The sequence below is a fragment of the Quercus lobata genome, chromosome 10, assembly GCF_001633185.2.
Source record: "Quercus lobata isolate SW786 chromosome 10, ValleyOak3.0 Primary Assembly, whole genome shotgun sequence".
NCBI classification, from domain to species: Eukaryota; Viridiplantae; Streptophyta; class Magnoliopsida; order Fagales; family Fagaceae; genus Quercus; species Quercus lobata.
Window position 1 is genome coordinate 58,790,902 of NC_044913.1, and position 25,771 is coordinate 58,816,672.

Consider the following 25,771-nt stretch of genomic DNA (forward strand, 5'->3'; position numbering starts at 1 on the left):
CCTCAGAGCCATCAGAGATTATTTCAACATTGATAGAGTGGTTGGCATGGACTTGTATGGATTTGCTACTAGAGGTGGTAATGACAAATGTTACTCTAAAACCCTTTGATGCTAAGTGCTTTGAGAATTGGAGCATTGGGTTTATGTGACCTAGTTCGTACAGAGTAAGGAAATACTAGGACATGAGTTTCTCCCTCCATGTTCTTTCAAAGCTTTCTCTCTACGGAAATTGGAGGGTGAATAATTCATGAACTAAGATTACAGGGGATATGAATTTATACATTGATTTCAATTTCAAGTGGAAAAGATTTTCCGCGATTGTCAGTTTCCTAAGAGAAAGTGGTAATGATAATTGTGTGCAACTAATTTTGATTGTTGTGCTTATCTTCACTACGGCTACGATGGGAAAGGATCAAGGGACGCGTGAATACTACAATTCAAGTGGTGTTACAGAGTATTTGGACCATACTTTTGGGTTTTTAGTAAAAATGCCAAGAATCCAACCTTTTTCTATTTAAAATAATAGTTTGACTTTTTGTTAGAGGAATAGTTTGACTTGATGTGCTTTCTTTCCGTTTGACTTGATATGTTAGCATTAAAGCAACATTACTTTCATTTGTTATTATGCATCAATCACAAGTTACAGCATGTCAGTAGTTATAAAAAAAAAAAAAAACCATAAAACGTACAAGTAAAAAATTGCAGTATTTTTAATATCTCTTACTTTGTAATAATTTGAACAATTTTCAAAATATTATGTTATACACTTTTTCATACATAGCAGACAATTACTGATAATTGAAACCACTAGAAGTAGAGAATTGAAGTAAATGAAGAAGCATAATAGATGGAAATATTTAATGATGTAGAACAGACCGTCATGGTCTTCATGTACTCTCATGCGTGCTTGAAATCAACGCGTAAGGCAAAAAGGCACTAGTAGAAATCATGGGTCTCGGACATGGATGTCAATACCGTACCGTACCGGCCGTACCGGCCGGAATATACCGTACCGGCCAGCAATCCGGTACACTCGACCCCCCTGTTTCGTACCGGAAAAAATACCGGCCGTACCGGCCACGTACCGGCCGTACCGGCCAATTTCGGGCAATACCGGCCGGTACCGGGCGTACCGGCCGGTACAAGAAAAAAGTTTTTTTTTTTTTTTTTTTAAGTTTTGTAATTTTTGAATTTTTGTTAGGACAAAATGGTAACTTATTTGTATTAACTTATTAGTATTGTTTGTTTTCTTAGCATGCAATGGTAACTTTTAAGCTTTTTATTTTATTTTATTTTATTTTTTTCCCTTTTAATTGATACTAAAGTCTAAAACCATGAATAACTAGTTCTAAATTGAGGAAATGTTTTATGGTAAACTTTTATATTTATTATAATATATATATACACAAACACATACATATATATATTTATATTTATATTTATATTTATATTTATATTTATAAATATAAAAAATAGCGGTAAACCCGAAACGGTACACCGGTATTGACCGGTATCCGAAATATATCGTACCGGTGGCCAAACCGGTACGGCCTCCGGTACGGTATTGACATCCTTGGTCTCGGAGTTGAAATCGCATGAAATTTTGGTAGGCTAAAGCGAAACAGCCTTCTGAGCAATAGTCATCACTTCGTCATGAAGTACCCCTTGAAAATGGTGAATTCTTTCATTTAGGCCCCAAAAACTGTGATTTTGCCATTTATAGTAATATTTGTTTTCTTAATAAATTTTTTCTCAAAAGTTAGAATAAGATCCTGCTTATTTTGGGATGACCCTTAAGGTCAGTAGTTTATGATTCTGCATTTAACTCAATTTTTCTATTTTTTGGTAAATTTTGGTATTTTGTCACTTAATTGTGTAATTAATGCGAATTAGAGTTTTAGATTTTTTTCTCAGTATTCATATGTTTTGTAGCTGTCATAGGCAAATTAGAAGGTTCTAAGACTTTAGGTTTAAATGTATTAGAACTTTATTACGTAATGTTGACAAACCATGATTAAAACGTTTAGTCTTGTTTTAGACTTGCTCAAAGTATTTGTATATAAAGTTGGAATCGAGTAATTGCAAAAAATTACTATTAACTTTTTGCAAGGCCCGATCGATCAAAAATTAAACTCGATTGATCAAAGCTCATGTAGATTGTTTTTCTGCAGAATTTCCAGCTCAAGCTAAGCCCGTGTGATGCATAGGGTTTTATTTTTTTCCTTAAGTATAAAAGGAAAAACCCTAGCCACGTTTTTTTGTTGTTATTTTATGCTGTGTGTGTGAATCTCTTGTGAGATCTAAAGGTGTTTGCCTTCATACATACTTAGGGTTATTAAGATTGAGATTGATGTCGAGAAATTGATGATCGTTTCAGTTACTGTATAAAGAGCTTAAAGAGAACATGACTAGGAGTACTTGATGTCGTTATGAATCTAAGAAAGAGGTAATCCGTGAACTTGGAGCTGTCACATGGTCATGATAATAAGTTTTCTACTTGAGATAGTAATAGGATATTCGTGATCTAAATCGCTATTATGTAAATCTTAATTCTTTTATAGTGGATCTGTTTTACCTTGAGGATAGCTAGGTTAAATCCTCCTCAGGTTTTTTACTAGTTTGATTTTCTTGGGTTATCATATCGTTGTGTTATTCATTTTCCGTACTGTTTTAATAATATGATTTATCTGTGTTAACCTAGATCTGCATAACTTATCTAAGTTAATCACTTGGCTAAATAGATATCTTAATTTGTTTTCATTTAAGGGGTCTAAAAACACACAAGATTATTATCAATAAATATAGACTTTTGTTAAATTCTTTCTCTAGTGAATTCCTTTTTTTTTTTTTTTTTCCTCTCTCTTTGTGGATTCAAGGAAATCCCCTATGGATTCGAGGTATACTACCAAAAGCAAATATTTTAGTTTTTACTCCATCAAAAGAGTATTGTGTGTGCTTTTTCTAGGCTTTCGCAACATCATTTAAGCATGTAAAGGGAAATTTTTTTATTCAAAAAAAAAAAAAGTAATGAAAGATCAATTTTTGGTATTCAAACATGACTTGTGTATTTAACAGAATAAAAATTATAGAAAAGTATGTGAGCCATTTCTTTCTCTTCAAAAAGGTCTTAGGGTTTTGTATATTATAAATTTGGTGACATTTTTCATTTATTTTTTCCATATAAAATATTGTTATGATTAATGCAGAATAAAAGTTCTATTAGTAATTGACTTGCAAAAAAATAATGTTACTCCAATCTTTACTTGACATCTTATGAAGTTGTGAAAAAATGTTGTTTCTTTAGCATTGTATATCACAATTTCTAATCTAATCTCATCCCTCCATTTTCTTTCCCTGCTTTCTCTCTATGGAAGTAATAATTCACGAACGAAAATTACAGGGGAGCTTTTACTGATTTTATTCAATTCAACGTGATAAAGATTTTCGACTCTAGTCAGTTCCTTAATAGTAAAGAAATCTGTGGGCTCTGTTATTTTGAAGTTCTTATCTTTAGTAGGATTGCTCTCTTTGAAGATAAATAATTGATGGTGATTTGAAGGAGAAGGACGCATAAACACAACAATTCAAGGGGGTGTTGCAGACTTGTAGTTGGACTTTGACCATACCTTCTTTTTTTCTTTTCTTTTTTTTTTTTTTTTTTCTTTTTTCTTTTTCTTTTTTCTTTCTTTTACAAAGTTGCAAATTTAATCATTATCCTATATACCTCAAATACAATTTTGTTCAACTTATGTAAATGTTTAACTCTTATTTGATATTTTAAAAAATAGGGATTTGATATGTTATTTTAAAAAACTATATGGTTTGATTTAATTTGATACTTTTTAAAACCTTAGGACAAAAGTTATTACTTTTGAAATTATATGGTTTAGTTTGTTACTTAAAATGTAATTTTATGCTTCTTTTTTCCCACAGGCATGTAATAATTCCGATAGAAACCACTACAAGTAGGTAATTGCAGTCAATGTAGAACCATAATGGCTCAATCAAGAATTCAAATTAGATTTTAATTGTATCATAATTTTGTGCCAAATGTCCTAATTTTCCTTCTAAATTGATGCCATGTATCTTTATACTCTAAATGCACTTCAATTTGTAGCAACACCCCCACAGAGTTACCTAAATAGTAGGGTCATTGGTTTGAGGCTTAATGTAAACTCAAAGATCATAAGTTCAATCCACCACCACTGAATGTCAATGAAATTTTTGTGGTGTCTCATAGGTATGAAATAGTATAGCTTGATTAAAGAATAAGACAGCCTTCCTTATCTAAAATAATAATAATAAAATAAAATTGTGCCCAGAGTTATTTTATCTTTAATTTCGTCTAAAATGTATTTACATGTAAATTCATGAATCTAAAAATTTTTTTTACTGAATTTGTGAATCTATACGTAATATGAAAAAAAACAACTAAATTTTTTATAACACTAGGAATGTGTAATATTTCCAATCTATTTAAAACTATTCTACATTCATTTAAAACTAATGTTTGCACCCTAATTCTTTTTTTTTTTTTTTCTTTCTGTACAAGAAGAGTCTACTCCTAGTTAAAATTAAATTTGATATTACCTATTGAAAAAATAATGTTACAATCCTTATAGTGAAAAGACATAAGTAATGTTTCGATAAAAATCAAATTCCTCAGACTTGGTGATGCTTGCCATCACTAAAACAAATCCTAAAGTGAAATCATTTTCTTGATCATTATTCAAATGAAGAGTTGCCGCTTGCATTAACTTCACGAGCAAACAAGTTTTGCCACAAAGTCCTCTATGTTTTTATCTGAACTTCCACCTTCATTCATTGCCTCTTTAGCCAATTCTTTCCATCTTATTGAATTCCCTCTCATCACTTTCCCTCGTTCTCCTCCTATCACTTCCCTTATACACAACTCCATTTCTTCTTTGGTAGCTATGCCCCTTTCATCCAATTTAATTCTAACCCCTACATTCCACACATCCACAATGAACTTTGCATTAGTCAATTGATCCGTCCATTGTGGCATTGCAACCATTGGCACCCCCAAGCTCAATGCCTCAAGAGTCGAGTTCCATCCACAATGAGTCATGAAGCACCCAATGGCCTTATGAGCCAATACTTCTAACTGACGGCACTAACTCACAACAGGTCCCTTCCCCGCTGTTTCTTGTAAAAAATTAGTAGGGAGCTTTTTTTGTTCAGTTTCTCTAACAATCCACAATAAGTAGCAATTGCTATTCTTTAGGCCCCATGTTAGCTCTTGCATCTGCTCTTCTCCCAAGGATGCTTAGCTTCCAAACGATGTGTAAACAACTGAGTGAGTTTCCTTTGTGTCTAGCCACTTTATACAAGCATCCACATCAGGCTTGAATAAATGAAGGCCATACTCTTTGTCATCATCCAACCTCTTGTCTAAGTACATCGATGGAATAGTTGGTCCAATTGTTTTTATAGGCCATTGCCGGCTTGCCATCCAATTCACAACCTAATATAGAATAATGGAATTTTGAAACATAGGTAATATAATAATAATAAACAATATTGTTCAACAATTAAAAAGAAGAAAGGCTGGTTAAAACAAAAGAGAAGAAGATACCAAAAATTGGTTGAAATCTAAAATTTTACTAAACAAATAGAGGAAACGTAGGGATGTCTTGTACAATCATATTAGCTTAATAATTTTATAATACGTTAATAACTGATGCCATATCAATCGGTAAAACAGCCTTATAAAAATAGAAAAATTATGTAATAACTCTATCATAAATCAAAAGTTAAAGAGTATGGTAAATATTCTTAGAGATTGTGAACTTACCTCGAGTTCCAAGTCCATGAAAGAGCTGAAAAAGAGCCACTTCGCTTCTAGGAAGTTGGAAAATAGATCCAGTGCAAGGTTTAGTAGAGCTGGGTACGAGCTTGGATTAGAAAGGAATGAAGATATATCATTGATTGTTAGTTTTGGCAACGAGGGTAGTGATACTGTTGGCCCTTCTATGGACAACCATACTGTTCCTTGCTTCAAGTGATAATAGATGACAATGACTGCACAAGACTGAGTGAAAAATGGAGCTCCATCAAGGCCATATTTCTGAGCCACGTCTAGAGCCCATGGTAGAACACAGTCATACACAATAAACTTTGGTGGGTAATTGGAGCTGTTTAGTTTCTCAATATACTCTGCCAAGCTTTGTGAAACTATATCTTTGAAACGATCCATAGTTGCTATAAATCTTTCTACAGTTTCGTCTCCCTCAGAGCCATCAGAGATTATCTCAATGTTGACAGAGCTAGAAACCTGCAAGGCTTGCATGGAGTTTCTAATGGTGCCGGTAGTGACCAAAGTCACTCTAGCACCCTTTGAGGCAAGGCGCTTGGAGAATTGGAGCATAGGGTTTATGTGACCTTGAATGGGGTAAGTAATCACTAGAATATGAGTTTCCCTCTCCATTTTCTTGCAATGTTCTCTCTCTCAATCAGATGGAGGTGCAGGGATTCATGATCAAAGAGACAATGCCATGATATTTATATATAAAAATTGGAGTGTTACACCATTTCATATCTTTAAAAAAAATAATATTTTAGAAATCTGATAATTAGACTATACACTTTTGTTGCTTTTAACATACAAACTAAATTTTAGGTTAGTGGGGTTTCTCATTTAAGCTTACCGCAAATTTTTTTTTTTTTTTTTTTTTTTTTGTTACCTACCCTTAATAATTTATTACTTTGCATTTTGTCATTAATAATTATCATAATTATCTACTACTTAATTATTTCATTGGAATTTTTTTTTAATACATACCTATTAATAACTCATAATTCACAAATTTCATATTTAGTATTTCATACAAAAACATAATTATAAAAATGTCAATTAATATTATCATTATTATAAATTCCATATACAATATAAAAAATAGAGATAAATTTGAGATAAAATCATATTCTATAATGCTTTATATTTCTAGTGTTTGTTAAGGTGATAAATTATAATTAACACAACACATAAACTCATTACTACCATTATTTTTATTGAATACTAAATACAACATGTAACATCAATCTTTCTTTCTTTTTTTAATAAGGAAATCATTATATTAATCATTTTTAAAATAACAATGAGTTATTATTATTACTTTATAAAGGTTCACACTTCACATGCCTGTCAATTTCTTGATCTAAAACGTAAGAAATGAGGAGAATGTGGGCTTCAATTCTTTGGGTAGCTTTTTAACATTTTCATCTTCATCACCCATGGTTACATTTGGGGCAAAGTCAGGAGGGTCGAAGGGCACTTTTCCTGACCTCACCCAAAAAATCTATTAATATTTCTTCTATTATATTATATAATACAATAAATGCATTTAAAAATTATATAAATAAATGGTTAATAAATATGATAGTTTTTTAAACCAAAACCAAAGCCCTCCTATATAACATTTTTATAATTACAATTTCAAAATGATTTTTTTTTTTAATGTAAATAAACCCCTAATAGATAAATAATATAATGAATATGCTATTTTATTTTGAATTTTTTTGCATTCAAATATTGCTTAATATACACATGAATAAATTGTTATTTTTCAAATTGATCTCAAATACTATATATATTCACTTGCCCGTACGTAAATGTGATATCGAATCGGTTTCCTGTCCCTACCCTATTCAATCTGTGGAGAAGGCATGTGGCCCAATCAGTTTCCTGTCCTAGCTGTAAATCTGATTGTGAGGATACTATTCATGCTCTGTGGGGCTACCCTGCTCTAAGGATTATCTGGGAAACTGATGGTCTAAGTAAAAATTTGCTCAAGTATAAGCTCTCAAAATTGGCGGACCTCCTTGAGCTGATTTTCTCGGATCTTGTTAGTGCCAACATGGACCTTCTTGCAGTGATTTTCTGACTGATTTGGGAAAAGAGAAATGCAGATTGCTTGCGGGATAGCTCTTTTGGCTATCAAGATATCAGGCCCAAGGCCATTCGGCTTCTTCATGATTTCTCTGCTGCTCAGGTTCTGAAAAAATCCCATCCACCCGCCATGTCCGTTGGGCGAGTCAGGTGGACCCCTCCCATCTCCCTGTGCTACAAAGTGAACTACGACGGAGCGATATTCAAGGAAATTGGGGCGGTAGGATTGGGTGTGGTCATCTGAGATGCAAAAGGTAATGTGATTGGTGCGCTTTCAGAGAGAATTCCCCTCCGCCTTGCTGTAGCCACAGTGGAAGCTCTTGCCTGTAGAAGAGCTGCCCTGTTTGCTAAGGAACTGAGTATTTTTTATGCTACTTTTGAGGGTGACTCTGAAATTGTAACAAAGGCTCTATGTGGTGGTGGGACGAATCAACCTGAGTTTGGCCTTGTCATTTCGGACTCCCTGGTTCTTGCTCGTAGCTTCCGATCTTGTAACTTTGTTCATGTAAAACGTTTAGGCAATTTAGTTGACCATTATCTTGCTAGATTGTCTAAGTCTGGTAATGAGCTTCAGGTCTGGATAGAATCCGTTCCTGACGAAATAGCTCCACTTGTTTCTAATGATGTTTTGTAGTCTCTGTTTTCTATCAATATCGCAGACCTTCAGGTCTCTAAAAAAAAGAAAATGTAATTTTTGCTCCCCTTCAAGTCAGATCCTGGTTTCATCCACTGGGTTACATTTTTTTATCTTGGTCATACAAATAGCGAATCAAAAACATAGGAATCTTTTTTCAGAAGAGACTAAATTGGTGGGTAGTTGACAAATTACCCCAGTTGGCAATCTCAGATTGTTATTTATATCCATATGTCACGTAATTTCTTCCTGTCTTTTTATTTAATCTCCCTTTATTCTTTCTTTTTCCAATCAGTTCTCGAATCTCGTTGCATTGCATTACAGATTTTGCTGCTTCATTTTTATGAATAAAAAAAAATTTTGGTAGGGGGTAGACCTAAGTTGGCGTCTTCCATCTACTGTTACTATAATGACACTCTAACCGCTAGACCCGAGCCAATAAGAGCAAAGGATTTGGATGAGTATAATCTGAGAGTATGAAGTTATATCTAAGGCGCTTCCATGTTACAGTTATTGCTTATCTCATACTCATCTCGTATTGTATATACCATCATGTATATAGTATACAAACACTATGATTAAACATAAACCACATTGCATTCAACCACGTAGGTAAATCATAGCTCACCTAAGTGTTCTATTTCTAATTGATTTCTGTCCACCTAAGTGTTTTATTTCTAATTGGTTTCTTTTTTGTGCTTCTTTCAAACCCTTACCTTCCTCACCAGGTGTGTTTTTATTTCTAAATTACAATTAATTATTAAAAATACTAATGTGTAAAATTGTGAAGAGGTCAACCAAAAGTCAAAAGTTTCGATTATATATTTATATATATATATATATTTATATATTTATATATAAAGTAGTGTATTAGTGTTAGTGACACTGTGATAGGTCTAAGTAAAATTAATAACAAGTTAATGGTTTACACTATAGATTTAATATATATTTATATATATATATAATATGTTGTGAAATAAGATATTAAATTTGTATTTGGATATGGGTATGAATACCATATTTACCATAAAGTATGATTTATGGGTAAGATTTCAATTTCTTCTATAAATTAATCAATATTTCAATTTATTTGTTAAATTTTCAAAAGAATTTGGATTTTATTAGGATTTGGTGTTAATATATTAGTTTTCACCCTCCAATTATTTTTTTCCAATTTCTTTGTTAAATTTTCAAAATATTTTGAATTTTATTAGGATTTGTGTAAAAATATTAATTTATACCCTCCAATAAGATATAATACTTATAAAAACAGATAAGAAAGTTTTAAAATTTTTATGGGAGTTGAATGAAATAATACTATTGTTTAAAGGGTGGGTACCCGGTCGGTCACACATTGTCATATTCATGTCTCTGTTGATGATATTAATAAGCTTCAAATAATAAAATGTCGTGCTCAATCTGAATACTACACTACGACACTTCATTAACCATTCAATTGTTGTAAAGAGATAGCCCGCCCTTATGTACTATCATTACACATCTTTGTCGTCTTAAAGTAAGTTGTGCACACCCCGGAGACTTCAGCTTTGAGCGCCTCCTCAATCTCTACTACCCCTACAACGTAGCCATCCTATTTAGTCTTGTCTACGGCCTTCTCATCCTCTTCCAACTTCTTTTTCAAGTTCCCAATCTGCTATTTGGCTGCAGTTATCTGGTCCTCGGCCTGACAGAGATGTTTGCATTGACTTTCCACCTGCCTTTCAGCTCCTTGCAGGGCAGCCTCAGCACTCTTCTTATCTCTGTCAGCCTCAGTTAGTTTGGTGTTCAACTCTTCTATCCTTTTCTCAACTATGTTAAAGGCATCAACAATGGCAATGCGCCTCCCTTCCTCATCCTTCATTTTCCTGTGGGAGTTGTCAGGGGCGGCTTGATGCATTTGGGGGCCTCAGGCGAAAATTGATCATCTTAATTTAAATGCAAAATTACTACTAATTAACATGAATTACATAGATTTTTTTTTTTTTTTTGGAATTTTTAAGACAGAAAAAATTTGACAAAATTTTTCATACTTGTTGATGTGGTAGATTAATAGTGGTAAGTAAAACAGTGGTGTTAGTGGTAGATTTAGATGAAAACTAGTAAAAGTTTGCTAATTAAACTCTTATTATTATTTTTTTTTTTAGAAGTGCAACATTCACAATATTTTTTACAACAAATCCTAGATTTTAAACTACTTTTTGTTTTTATTTGAAAATATCACTATAATTATTTTTTTGCCATCAACAATAGGCTGTAATAACTTGCTACTTAGCATTAGTTGTAAAAGTGTTGTGAAAAATATTGTGGACGACGTTGCATTTTTCTTTATTTTTTTATTTGTTTTTCATCAAGTAAAAAAAATTATTTTATTTATTAATTATAAATAATCCTGTTGGTTAAAATTTGGGGGCCTTTTTTTTACTTGGGGCCTTAGGCGGCCGCATTTTTTGCTACACCATAGAGCCGGCCCTGGGAGTTGTTCACCAACTCCTCAGCCCTATGCACAACTTGAACATCCTTTCAAGAAAATAAATATAATGATCAAAGAAAAGCAATTATGACCCTAAGTGAAAGAAAGCCAATTAAAAGACTTACCAATGTAAGGTCCCTCTTTAGACACTTCGTGTCTTTTCATGAACCTGAAATCAACCAAGTCCTCGGGCAGCAAAAGAACCTATTCTATGGCATTGGCGACATACCCGGCCTTCCTATGCTGGAAATCCCTATAGATGCATTTGTTAGAAGGGGGGCTCCATCCAACACCAAGGGGGGGTTCCAAGCTGGCACCTTTACTTAGCGGTCATGCCCCCTTTCCATCATAGATCCTTCACTTGAGGACCTTGTGTCAACAGTTTTGGCCGTTTTGGCCCCCTTTTTAGAGCTCAACTTCCTTAGAGGGAAGATCCCTTTTTTCCTCCACCACTTCCTTACCCTTCTGTTCCTTTTTCCTTTTTTTGTCAACAGGATTAGGTTGGGAAGCCTAAGCAAATTGAGGAGTGGGAGGCCTGGTCTGGATTGCCTTTTCGGGCACATTGCCTCCTGTGTGGGACTCCAGTAGATCTAGGAGGCTTGACCTGGTTTTACGCCGTAGCTCCATGGCATTAGGAACAATTGAAACTTCCTAGAGGTGGCTTACTTGGGCTAGGGGGAGGTGGCTAAAATAACCAGCTAGTACTTCGAAGGATTGGGGTCGGTTAAAGACCTCGAAGTCGTCTTCGGAGTCTAAGACTTCAACCATTCTGCTTCTTCTTCTTCCTTGATTGTTGGTTGAAAAGGAGCTGCTTCTTCCTCGGCTGTATACTGGAAGGGTAGTTCTACTTGCTATACACCTTCTAGAGCAAGGCCTAGGTTAAGAAAACCTAGTACAATGACGTTGATCAAGTGTAGGCGATGGTCTTTCGCTTTGATCAAGTACTTGGGTGCCTAGAAGCTGGATGATAGGGGATTGTAGCCGAGGATGAGATGGGCTGCTCTTAATTACCTGTTTGTGTGGACGAATATCTTGGTCTTGAGTAATTTTGTCAAATCTAGCTCATTGACAAGGCTAAAGTTCGAGATAGCAGAGTACTTATCTGCAAGTTCATTAAAAGCAAAGATATTGTCAAAAAGCAACTTGTATAAAAGAAAAACTAAATTACAAGTACGAATAGAAATGGTGAGCAAAGGAAATGTTAGTAAAAAAAAAAGGGATTGTTAGAATAATAAACCTAGGCCTAAATACCCCACCTAGTGTCCTTTCTCTGGTCGGACAGTGAAGCCCATCATGCCAATCCCCTGAGATGATTAGATAGTCCTTATTCATACCCTTGTTGGACTTAGGGAGACACGATATAAGTCTAACCTTGGGAACTCTAGTTTTTATGTAATACCCTTACCCTATTAGTTTATGATGATTGTAAACCCAATTAATGTCATGATAGGTGAGGTTCACACCCATTTTCTCATTTCGAGCATCTATACTACCTAGAATGCTAAACATATTGGGGGCGCACTGGGTGGGGGAGAGTCTATGAGCAATTAAGTAATCCCTAGTTACTCTACTCATAGGGATTCTCATCCCTCCCTCTATAAAGAGGATCATAGAGATTACTACTTTTCCCTTCTTCCTCATAGTGTGCCATTCCCCCTGTTTACAATACCTAATGGAAACTCCCTAGGGAATTCGGTATTGAGCCTTAAAGCTCTCTATACCCTTTAGGGTGTCTACTAGGTAAGCGAATCTACCCATGTGAAAGAAAAACTAAAGATAGGAGGGAGACGAGGTGAAGTTGGGGGGGGGGGGGGGGCAAGGAAAGAAAGGGCTCTAAATAAAAATAAATAGAGAAGAAAATGAGAAGAAAAGAATACTGAAAATAACTTACAGAAGGGAAGTAGGGCTAATCGAACTAGTTCTAGAGGTTTGCAAAGTGCAAAAAGTAAAGCCAATGAAGTCTTCAAGCAATATACGTATGAGAGGAAAAGCAAGCAGGAGAATTCCCGCCCAAGTCCCCATAAAATCTTCAGCCATTAGATCTCCATCGCATCGTAGAATGTAGGGAGTATAGAGCCACAGAAATTAAATGCAAGCATGTCCCAAATGTCGAAACGTCATGAGAATTCTTTTAGGCAGTTGAAAAGACTCCTACACAGACAGAGATTATGTAAGGGAAGAGCATAATTGTTATTATAATATCGAAATCTTCATTTTTTTTCCCGATGAGAAAAAAAAGAGAATTTCGAGGGGCTATTGTAGGGATGAAGGGCCTAGGAATGTATATTAGCCATGGGCCTTGTCCGAGGGCATTTAATAGTTCGAGGACAGGTAGACGTTAGGAAAGAAGTACAAATCAGTGAGTTACGGAAGGGTCCTGGTCATGAGGGTTTGGGAAGATCATCCGAGGAGAAATGCCTCCTCGGCTTAACAGAGTAGAGGTCAGAGGAGTCGACCTGCCATCAAGAGCAATACTTCGAGCAATTCTACTGGTAAAGATAAACATCAGGAGGGAATAGGACAAAGGGAAGCTAAGAGATATCTAAGAGAAAGCTGCTACCACCGTATTAAATGCTCTGTAGCAAACTCTCTAGCCGTATTAATGTGGAGATGATACCTAAACATTGATATTCAGTCTTACAGCTATCCCCAAAAACTTCAAGAATGTGCTGATGGGACAAGGATCAAGACAGGCAACTTAACCTACACGTGGAAGGTGGAGATGAAGCAAAACAGGAGAATATAAGGAAGAAAAACCCCATTACAAGAGGATCATCGAAGAATCTGTAGAAGAAACACTATAACACTAAGAATTGTAATTGTAATCAAGTCTAAGAGAAATACATACAAGAATTACTCTCCTCGGACTTTGCCAAGGAAGGTTTTCTTTGTGCTAAACGTGTTTATTTTGCTTTTCTTATCCTCTTTAACCCAGTATGATTGTTGTCCAACTCATTGAAGTCTAGTTTCAAGTTCACTCTCTACAAATTCATTATATTGGGCTCTTTGGGGCTTAATCCTTTTATCTTTCGGATATAGGATCCAAAATGAGACCTTACAATTATTATTAAAAAAAAAAAAAAAAATCAATGATTGAAAAAAGAAGACCTTTTAAAACAAAAGATAACAACAATAACAACAACAAAAAACCTTTTTAAAAAAATAGAGGAAACGTGTTGGGCCTCGGTTATTTACTTGGAAACATGTTGATTGTTAGGTCTTATATGAAGTTGGTTGTGCTGAGAATTTCGGGGTTAGTAGGCCCTCTACAGGTGCTCATTGCAAAACACTAGTGCATGTATGTAACACAACAGAGTTCTTTGTAGTAAGTGATATATATAGTTTTAGGAAAAATGCACACACCCCTGAACTTTAAGGTATTGATCATTACACTCCCTAAACTTTTATTTTGACCCGTTCATTCACTAAACTTCACACAAGTACCAAATCACAACCTCTATTATTTTGCTGTTAAAATGCTAGCAGAATATATGAATTAAGTGTTGATTATATTATAGATTACGTATAAATTTGATTCAATTAATGTTGAAGTGCTAATACTTAGTAATACTTGAACTTAGTTTAAAATATTTTAGATTTTTTATTTTAGTTGAACCATATCCAACCTTACTTGTTCAAGACAATCCATGGTTAGTAAACTTTTCAAAAAACAAATGGTGTTATTTTAATATGAAATTCCTAAATTTTAATGTGATTTGGGACTGGTTTGGGATATAAAATAGTTTACACATCCCTTGGTCATCATTAAAATGGTCATATTTGGTTAATTGTTCCCATTATTTAATGTGGTGACTTTGGAAGGAGAGAAATAGTAAGTGTTTTGAAGATAATGAGAGATTTATACTAGACCTTAAGTTATTTTTCTTTCAAACTTTATTGGATTGGTTGGCTGCTATGCGAAACCAATCATTCTTTTCTTTTCTTGATTTCCTTTATTCTTGTAATTTTTGTACTTGAATTGTTAACCCCTTTACCACTCCCTGTGTACTAGGGTGTTCCATTTTTTTATTTCAATAAAACTTATTACTTATTAAAAAAAAAAAAAAGTTTACATATCCCCATCTTGACTGGTAGCTATTACTAAACTATATTCTTTCAATAGACTAGTTGTACAAAAAGAACAATGCATCTGGTCCCAAAAAAAAAAAATGCAACTATGCAAGTGGTTGTAAATTTGACCATACAACTTCTCTAAGGTATATAGTTAGGTGAAAATTAGTATTATTTTGTTTCCATCTAAGAATTTGGTTCACATTGCTTTGCTCGCAGATAAGCTAGAGGTATTTCATATATCATATATACCAGATATATGTATCATTTTCTCTCACTTTTTTTTTTTTTCATGTGAACCCCACAGTTATGTGGAATTCAAATGCTGTGTGAGGTGGATGAAATGTATGACATAATTATTATTGTCACACACAAGAAACATGACATAAATGGACTGCTTAATTACCTACCTTATATTCCTAGTTATCGAAAGTGTTGCACAAGATCCACTTTGCTTCCCGGAAATTTGAGAATTGATTCAATACGAAGTTTAGCAAAGCTGGGTACAAGCCCTTTTTACTAAGAAAGGAAGGTAGATCATTGACCCCTAGTGATGGCATCGAGGGAAACGAAATTGAAGACCCTTCTTCTAAGGGCACCTGAATTGTTCCTTGATGTGCATGATAATAGATGGTCTTAACCACACAAGACTGAGTGAAAAATGCAGCCAGTGGCGGCTCCACTTGTATGTCCACCCTCACTTGCCAAAAAAAAATATTTATACTTAGCAAAAAAAAAAATATATATATATATATATATATATAAATAATTAGTTTAAATAAATCTATTCAGTGAACACCCTGATTTGAAAAAAAAAAATTATATACTATATTACTTATTTTGACCACCCTAATAAAAATGTTAAACAACATGACTTTGACAATCACAAGAATTTGAATTCAATAAAAATAATAGTACAATATTTTCACAATAAATTTTATATGGTAAGTTGTTACTAATTTTAATTTGTACTCAATATTTATATGTTTTATCCACCAATGACAACTTGTTGCATAAGATTTATTATGAAACTGTTGTAGTCACTTTACTATTTTCAAATCAGCATTTTCAATTTCCATTTTATCTTTTATTAGTCTTTTTTTTTTTTTTTCCCTCTCTTTGCTAGTACAAAAAATTGTAATATTTCGTGTATTTGTGTGTGTTCTTTTTTTTTTTCTTTTTGTGATGTTGATATATTCAAGTTATCTCTTTATTAAATTTTGTATAATTTAAATTTCTTAGTGACCATCCTAAAAAAATTCCTAAAACCATTCCTGAATGCAGCTCCATCAAGTCCAGGTTGCCGTGCCACGTTCAAAGCCCAAGGCAAAACTGAGTCATACACAAGAATCTCTGGAGGATATTTGGAGGTATTATGTTTCTCAATAAGCTTTGCTAAGCTTTGTGAGACATTTAGGTTGAAATGCTCGACATGTGCTTCTATGCCTTCCGAATTTTCGGGTTCCTCAGAGCCATCAGAGATTATCTCAACATTGATAGAGTGGTTGGCATGGACTTGTATGGATTTGCTACTAGAGGTGGTAATGACAAATGTTACTCTAACACCCTTTGGGGCTAAGCGCTTTGAGAATTGGAGCATTGGGTTTATGTGACCTAGTACGTTCAGAGTAAAGAAATACTAGGACATGAGTTTCTCCCTCCATTTTCTTTCAAAGCTTTCTCTCAACGGAAGTTGGAGGGTGAATGATTCATGAACTAAAATTACAGGGGAAATTTATATATTGATTTCAATTTGAAGTGGAAAAGATTTTCCGCGACTGTCAGTTTCCTAAGAGAAAGTGGTAATGATAAGTGTGGGCAACTAATTTGGATAGTTGTGCTTATCTTCACTACGGCTGCGAAGGGAAAGGATCAAGGGACGCATGAATACTAGTACAATTCAAGTGGTGTGTTACAGAGTATTTGGACCATACTTTTGAGTTTTTATTAAAAATGTTAAGAATCCAACCTTTTTCTATTTAAAATAATAGTTTGACTTTTTATTAGAAGAATAGTTTGACTTGATGTACTTTTTTAGTTTGACATGATATGTTTGGATTAAATCAACATTACTTTCATTAGTTATTATGCATCAATCACAACATGTCATACACTTTTTTATTCCCTAAAGATAGCAGACAATAACTGATAATTGAAACCACTAGAAGTAGGGAATTCAAGAAAATGAAGAAGCATAATAGATGGAAATATTTAATGATGTAGAACAGACCGTCATGGCTTTCTTTTACTCTCAGGCGCGCTTGAAATCAACATACAAGACAAAAAGGCACTAGTAGAAATCGTGGGTCTCGAAGTCGATATCGCATGAAATTTGGTAGGCTGAAGTGAAATGGCCTTTTAAGCAATAGTCATCACTTCGCCACGAAGTACACCTTGAAAATGACGAATTCCTTCATTTAGGCCCCAAAAACTATGATTTTTCCGTTTATAGTAATATTTGTTTTCTTAATAACTTTTCACTCAAAAGTCAGAATAAAGCCCTGTTTGTTTTAGGATGACCCTTAAGGTCAGTAGTTTATGATTCTACATTTAACTCAATTTTGCCATTTTTGGTAAATTTTATTATTTTGTCACTTAATCGCGTAATTAGTGCAAATTAGAGTTTCAGACATTTTTTCTTAGTATTTATATGTTTTGTAGCCGTTAGAGGAAAATTAGATTATTATCAATAAATACGGAATTTTGTCAAATTCTTTCTGTGGTGAATTCCTTTTTTTTTTTTTTTTTCTCCTTGTGGATTCAGGGAAATCCCTCGTGGATTCAAGGTATCCTACCAAAAGCTAATAGTTTAGTTTCTACTCCATCAAAAGAATATCATGTGTGTTTTTTCTAAGCTTTCGCGACATCATTTAAGCATGTAAAAGGAAATTTTTTTTTATTAAAAAAAAAAGTAAAGAGAGATCAATTTTTGGTATACAAACATGACTTCTGCAATTGAATTATTAAAATAACATTTTTATTAATTTTTTTTTAAAGAATAAAAATTATATAAAAGTATGTGAGCCATTTCTTTCTCTTTAAAAAAATCTTAGGGTTTTGTATATAATAAATTTGGTGACATTTTTCATTTATTTTTTCCATATAAAATATTGATATGATTAACGCAGAATAAAAGTTCTATTAGTAATTGGCTTACTAAAAAATTATGTTACTCCAATCGTTACTTGACATCTTATGAAGTTGTGAAAAAATGTCGTTTCTTTAGCATTGTATATCACGATTTCTAATATAATCTCGTCCATCCATTTTCTTTCCATGCTTTCTCTCTGTGGAAGTAGGAGGGTGAATAATTCATGAACTAAAATTACAGGGGAGCTTTTACTGATTTTATTCAATTCAACGTAATAAAGATTTTCGATACTAGTCAGTTCCTTAAAAGTAAAGACAACTGTGGGCTCTATTATTTAGAAGTTCTTATATTCTTATATTTAGTACGATTGCTCTCTTTGAAGATAAATAATTGATGGTGATTTGAAGGGTAGAAGGATGCATAAACACAACAATTCAAGGGGGCTGTTGCAGACTTGTAGTTGGACTTTGACCATACCTTCTTTTTTCTTTTTTTCAGTTCTTTACAAAGTTGCAAATTTAATCCTTATCCTATATTGACCTCAAATACAATGTTGTTCCACGTATATAAATGTTTGACTTTTATTTAATATTTTTAAAAATGGGGATTTGATATGTTGTTTTAAAAACTATATGGTTTGATTTAATTTGTTACTTTTTAAAACTTTAGGACTAAAGTTATTACTTTTGAAATTATATGGTTTAATTTGTTACTTAAAATGTTTATGCTTCTTCTTTCCCACCACCCCAAAGACAGGCATGTAATAATTCCATAGAAACCACTACAAATAGGTAATTGAAGTCAATGTAGAACCATAATGGCTCAATCAAGAATTCAAATTAGATTTTAATTGTATCACAATTTTGTGCCAAATGTCCTAATTTTCCTTCTAATTTGATGCCATGTATCTTTGTACTCTAAATGCACTTCAATTTGTGGCAACACCCCTCACGGAGTTACCCAAATAGTGGGCTCATTGGTTTGAGGCCTAATGTAAACTCAAAGATTTTAGGTTTAATCCACCACTGCTGCATGTCAATAAAATTTTTGTGGTGTCTCATAGGTATGCAATAGTATAGTTTGATTAAAGAATAAGACACCCTTCCTTATCTAAAATAATAATGATAAAATAAAATTGTGCCAAGAGTCATTTTATCTTTAATTTCGTGTAAAAGGTATTTACATGTAAATTCATGAATCTAAACATTTTTTTTTCTTTTACTGAATTCCTGAATCTATACATAATAAAATAAAAATAAACAACTAATTTTTTTTTTATAACACTAGACTGTGTAATATTTCCAATCTATTTAAAACTATTCGACATTCATTTAAAACTAATTTCCGCACTCTATTCTCTCTTTTTTTTCTTTTTCTTTTTTTGTTTTAGTTTTTTTATTTTTTCTTGCTGTACAAGAAGAATCTACTCCTAGTTAAAATTAAATTTTCTATTACCTATTAAAAAAATAATGTTGCATTCCTTATAGTGAAAAGACATAAGTAATGTTTCAAAAATAAAATTCCTCAAACTTGGCGATGCTTGCCATCACTAAAACAAATCCTCCTAAAGTGAAATCATTTTCTTGATCATTATTCAAATGAAGAGTTGCTGCTTGCATTAACTTCACGAGCAAACAAGTTTTGTCACAAAGTCCTCAATGTTTTTATCTGAACTTCCACCTTCATTCATTGCCTCTTTAGCCAGTTCTTTCCATCTTATTGAATTCCCTCTCATCTCTTTCCCCCGTTCTCCTCCTATCACTTCTCTTATACACAACTCTATTTCTTCTTTGGTAGCTATGCCCCTTTCGTCCAATTTAATTCTAACCCCTACCTTCCACACATCCACAATGAACTTTGCATTAGTCAATTGATCCGTCCATTGTGGCATTGCAACCATTGGCACCCCCAAGCTCAATGCCTCAAGAGTCGAGTTCCATCCACAATGAGTCATGAAGCACCCAATGGCCTTATGAGCCAATACTTCTAACTGAGGGCACCAACTCACAACAAGTCCCTTCCCCGCTGTTTCTTGTAGAAAATTAGTAGGAAGCTTTTTTTGTTCAGTTTCTCTAACAATCCACAAGAAGTAGCAATTGCTATTCTTTAGGCCCCATGTTAGCTCTTGCATCTGTTCTTCTCCCAAGGATGCTAAGCTTCCAAACGATGTGTAAACAACTGAGTGAGTTTCCTTTGTGTCTAGCCACTTTATACAAGCATCCACATCAGGCTTGAATAAATGAAGGCCATACTCTTTGTCATCATCCAACCTCTTGTCTAAGTACATCGATGGAATAGTTGGTCCAATTGTTTTTATTGGCCATTGCTGGCTTGCCATCCAATTCACAACCTAATATAGAATAATGGAATTTTGAAACATAGGTAATATAATAATAATAAACAATATTGTTCAACAATTAAAAAGAAGAAAGGCTGGTTAAAACAAAAGAGAAGAAGATACCAAAAATTTGTTGAAATCTAAAATTTTACTAAACAAATAGAGGAAACGTAGGGATGTCTTGTGCAATCATATTAGCTTAATAATCTTACAATATGTTAATATTTATGAAAAGGTATAAGATCAAATCTACTATACTCAATAAGTTGCTTATTTCCATGAATTCTATTGAGTTACATTAGTGTTTTGCAATGAGAGCCTCTAGAGGGCCTACCGAGTTTATAACCAAAGCCCATCAAATATTAAGAGTGAAATTATTGTTTCAATAACCATTTATAAATTCATATCATATGTATATTGAAAATTGTTGTGTCATGCTATATAAAATATGTGAAGTTCAGGACTTGCTGTCTATGTTGGATTGATGTGAAATGTGAACTATAACTTTTTGTGCCTGTATGTCCCTTGTTCCTAATTTCTAATTTCACTGCCCAGTTGAGTGAGTCGGTACCTTTCTAAGGATTAGTGCTTGGAGGTTCAATGGTTAGTCTCACTTAATTAGTTTAAAATATTTTGGAAGTTTAATTTTAGTTAAACCATGCATATCCAACCTGGCCTGTTAAAGCCGATCAATGGTAAGTAAACAAATAGGTTTGGAACTTTTCTTTTCAACTCAAATTGAAGTTTTTTAGTACAAATTCCTCAATTTCATAATCATTTGGGATGGGTCTTAGATATTAAATAGTTTAGACATTTTTGTTTGAGGAAGCTTTTCCCATCCCCATCTTGACTGGTTGCTATTACATACTAAACGACGTTAAAAGAATAGACTAGTTGAGTTGTACCCAAAAAAAAAAAAAAAAAAAAAACATTCCTAGTGGTTGTAAATTAGACCAGCCTTCTCTAAGGTATAGAGAGGTTGAATTTAGAGTAATTTTGTTTGTATCAGAGAGTTTGTTTCACATTACCTCAGGAGTATATAAATTGGAAGTAATCTATGCTTCATATATATGTATTATTCCTCTCACATCATGTAAACCACGCAACCATACAAAATTCATATTATAGGGGACGAATTTATGAGATAATTATTATTATTACCACACGCAAGACACACGAATTCCTAAACCTATGACATGAATGGATTGCTTAATTAACTTACCTCGTGTCCCAACTTGTCAAACGTGTTGATAGTGATTTGAAGGAGAAGGATTCATGAACCCAACAATTCAAGGGGGCTATTGACTTGTAGTTGGAACATATTTTTGCTTTTTCTTTTTTAAGTTACAAATTTAACCCCCATCCTAAATTAAACCCCAAACACAATTAAATGGTTGAGATTTGATTTGTTACTTTATAAAACATCAATGTTTGATTTGTAATTTTTGAAACCATAAGATTAAATTTGTTAATTTAAAAAACTTAGAACTAAATTTATCGCTTTTGAAACTATGTGGTTTAATTTATTTGGTACACTCCCTTATCTATGAGGTTTAAAATGTAATTTTACTTCTTTTCTCTTACCGTAAAGATGGGCAGGTAATTAATGTCAATAGACAGTTAGAAAGTAGAAACCACTAGAAGTCAGGGAATGAAGCGCATGAGAAGGCATAGTGGCTTAATCAATAATTCAAATTACAGAAATGAAACGATTAATCAACTTTTTTTTTTTTTCCCTGACAACAGCAATATTCTAATAATTTTTCTACAATTTTTACCACAATTTGATAACATGTGTGATTATTATTCGATAACCACTACTGGGATGTGAATCTAAAATTTTTTATTTATAATTCAGTCATATATATCAAAATTGTGGTTAGAATTGTGACACAAAAATTATATTTATAAACTTTTTCATTGTCTAAAATAAAATTATTAATACAATAGAACAATCATTTGCATAAAATAATATATCATATGACCAATCATTTTTTTTAAATTAATAATATATATTATGTTCATATGGTATATAATCGTATATATTTATCAATTTAATAAAAAAATATAACCGCACAGTTAAAGAAAAGGCGCTGTGGTTGAGGTGTAAACCGATATCAAATTATCAATTTTTGTTTTTTAGCTGTAAGGTTTTCTTTTCTTTTCTTTTCTTTTTTTTTTTAAGAAATAAGTATGTGGTTTTTTTTCCCAAAAAAATAAAAAAAGAAAAGTGTGTGGTTTTTTAACCTTACATGTGTGGTGACCTTTGGAAAGTGGAGCACATGGTACAAGTTTTTTTACTAGAAATGTGTGGTCACCGGCCTCTTGGAAAATTGGAACAATTAGAACGATATTTTTTTAAGTTGTACTAGAATAACACAATATTTTATAATTTTTTATTATAATTTTGACGTAACAAATTATGAATAATTGCTTATCACTTACACATAGACTTATCATTTTTTCTCTACTATTCATACTCTACCATATTTACAAAGAAATTGTGAGATTAGTCATGATACTAAATTTTCGCTACTGATTTTTACTAAACTGTCTTCTGTAGACACCTTTACTAGTTTACTTTAAAAAGCAAGTCAAACTATTGATTGAAAAAATAAAAGAGAGATGCTATATCTACAATATTTTTATAATATTTTTACAACGAATCACAGGTGGTTAGTTATTATTAGTTCAAATTTCAAACTAACGCTAAAATTACTTTTTTGCCTTAACAATAACAACTAGTAATAACTTGCCACCTGTGATTTGTTATAAAAATATTATAGACATATCATTTCTCAAAATAAAAACAAGGTAAATTGGACACAAAGAGAAAACAATTCAGCTTAAGTCTTTTTAAAAATACGCATGTATGTTTTTATTTTTAAATATGCATATATGTTTTTAGGTAGAAATTTTAATATGCATATATATATATATATATATATATATTTAAAAATACATTCGTTCATATGTATACATGAAGTGATACTCAATTTTTTTTATTTTTATAATGATCATGTCAAAGGACAAACTTTTTCTTTTTATTAAAGCGTTTTAACTAATCAATATGTTTTTTTTTTTATATAAAATGATTCACTACATGAGGGCTTTACATCTTCAACATAATTATTTTTAGGGGTGATGAATATAAAATGATTCATTTGTTTGTGGTATTGGCCGATATTATTGGTGTCAAACACAAAATTTTTTAATCATTGGCAAATTGGCATGCAGCTTAGATTAGATGTGCCTTGGATTGACACCTATGGTTGAGTTTAAGCATATCTGTACCTTTTGTCAAGTTGTTCCACAGCACAATTATTTAATTTGCTTATTTGAACGGGACAAAGCGTCCAACTATGAAGATGTAGGGACCGATTGGGCAGAAAAAGGAGTACCTTTTTTCTTCTTTTTTTTTTTTTTTTTTTTAATTTCAATCTTTATGGGAAGAAGAAGAGATTTACAAAGACAGACATCTACCATTCAAACCTCCAAGAGAGTTTCAGGCAAAAAGGAGTATTTCTTAATTACATCTGAAGAATGAAGAATAATATTCTTTATTCTCATATTTATGGTAAGGAGTACTTATTAAATTTATAGAATATATATAGAATTGATGTAATCTCAACAATATCATAAATAAATATCATACGTTTTGTATTTTGTTTTTGTTTTTGTTTTTTTCTTTTTTCTTTTTTTTTTTTTTAATTTTTAACTGATGCCATATCAATCGGTAAAACAGCCTTATAAAAATAGAAAAATTATGTAATAACTCTATCATAAATCAAAAGTTAAAGAGTATGGTAAATATTCTTAGAGATTGTGAACTTACCTCGAGTTCCAAGTCCATGAAAGAGCTGAAAAAGAGCCACTTCGCTTCTAGGAAGTTGGAAAATAGATCCAGTGCAAGGTTTAGTAGAGCTGGGTACGAGCTTGGATTAGAAAGGAATGAAGATATATCATTGATTGTTAGTTTTGGCAACGAGGGTAGTGATACTGTTGGCCCTTCTATGGGCAACCTTATTGTTCCTTGCTTCAAGTGATAATAGATGACAATTACTGCACAAGACTGAGTGAAAAATGGAGCTCCATCAAGGCCATATTTCTTAGCCACGTCTAGAGCCCATGGTAGAGCACAGTCATACACAATAAACTTTGGTGGGTAATTGGAGCTGTTTAGTTTCTCAATATACTCTGCTAAGCTTTGTGAAACTTTATCTTTGAAACGATCCATAGTTGCTATTAAGCTTTCTACGGTTTCGTCTCCCTCAGAGCCATCAGAGATTATCTCAATGTTGACAGAGATAGAACCTTGCAAGGCTTGCATGGAGTTTCTAATGGTGCTGGTAGTGACCAAAGTCACTCTAGCACCCTTTGAGGCAAGGCGCTTGGAGAATTGGAGCATAGGGTTTATGTGACCTTGAATGGGGTAAGTAATCACTAGAATATGAGTTTCCCTCTCCATTTTCTTGCAATGTTCTCTCTCTCAATCAGATGGAGGAGCAGGTATTCATGATCAAAGAGACAATGCCATGATATTTATATATAAAAATTGGAGTGTTACACCATTTCATATCTTTTAAAAAAATAATATTTTAAAAATCTGATAATTAGACTATACACTTTTGTTGCTTTTAATATACAAACTAAATTTTAGGTTAGTGGGGTTTCTTATTTAATCTCACCGCTAATTTTTTTTTTTTTTTTTTTGTTACCTACCCTTAATAATTTATTACTTTGCATTTTGTCATTAATAATTACCATAATTATCTACTACTTAATTATTTCATTGGAAATTTTTTTTTTAATACATACCTGTGAGGGCCAGTTAATTAATAATTATTAAAACCAAGCTAAATGAGTCTGTGGCCCATCCAAGGACGTAATACCGGCCGAGAAAGCCCATATAAGATTATAAAGGGAACCAAATAAAAAGAGGAATAGATATCACATGAGATGAGTCCAGTATTCATCCGAGGACAAAATCCTTCTCGACAATATGTGTCCTAGGACGAACTGAACGCCATATTGTTACAAACACACTTCAGAGCTACATTACCACTAAAGGTGGGACATGGGACCAAGGGTAAGAAAGAAAAGATAAACAAATATCTTGAACAGCTGCTGCCTCTACATTAATTGCCTCTCAACCAACTCTCTAGCCTCATTAATGTAGGAGTGATGCCTGAAATGTGATGAAGCAACCTTACAGCTGCAGGTTGAAAGTTTCAGGAAGTGTTGGATGAGACAGGAAG

At 32.9% G+C, this 25,771-nt stretch overlaps 1 protein-coding gene and 1 pseudogene across 1 annotated transcript; both read right to left on the reverse strand.

Moving 5' to 3' along the window:
• Positions 1-4,708: 4,708 nt before the first annotated feature.
• On the reverse strand, positions 4,709-6,607 carry LOC115962747 (annotated as a pseudogene).
• Positions 6,608-19,631: 13,024 nt separating this feature from the next.
• Positions 19,632-25,016, reverse strand: LOC115963331 (UDP-glycosyltransferase 74E2-like). Its single transcript, XM_031082296.1, has 2 exons — positions 24,349-25,016; positions 19,632-20,525 (listed from the first exon to the last, which is right to left on the reverse strand). Exons 1-2 carry the CDS (start codon positions 24,979-24,981, stop codon positions 19,800-19,802), a joined length of 1,359 nt encoding a protein of 452 aa, XP_030938156.1. The 5' UTR covers positions 24,982-25,016; the 3' UTR covers positions 19,632-19,799.
• Positions 25,017-25,771: the final 755 nt, after the last annotated feature.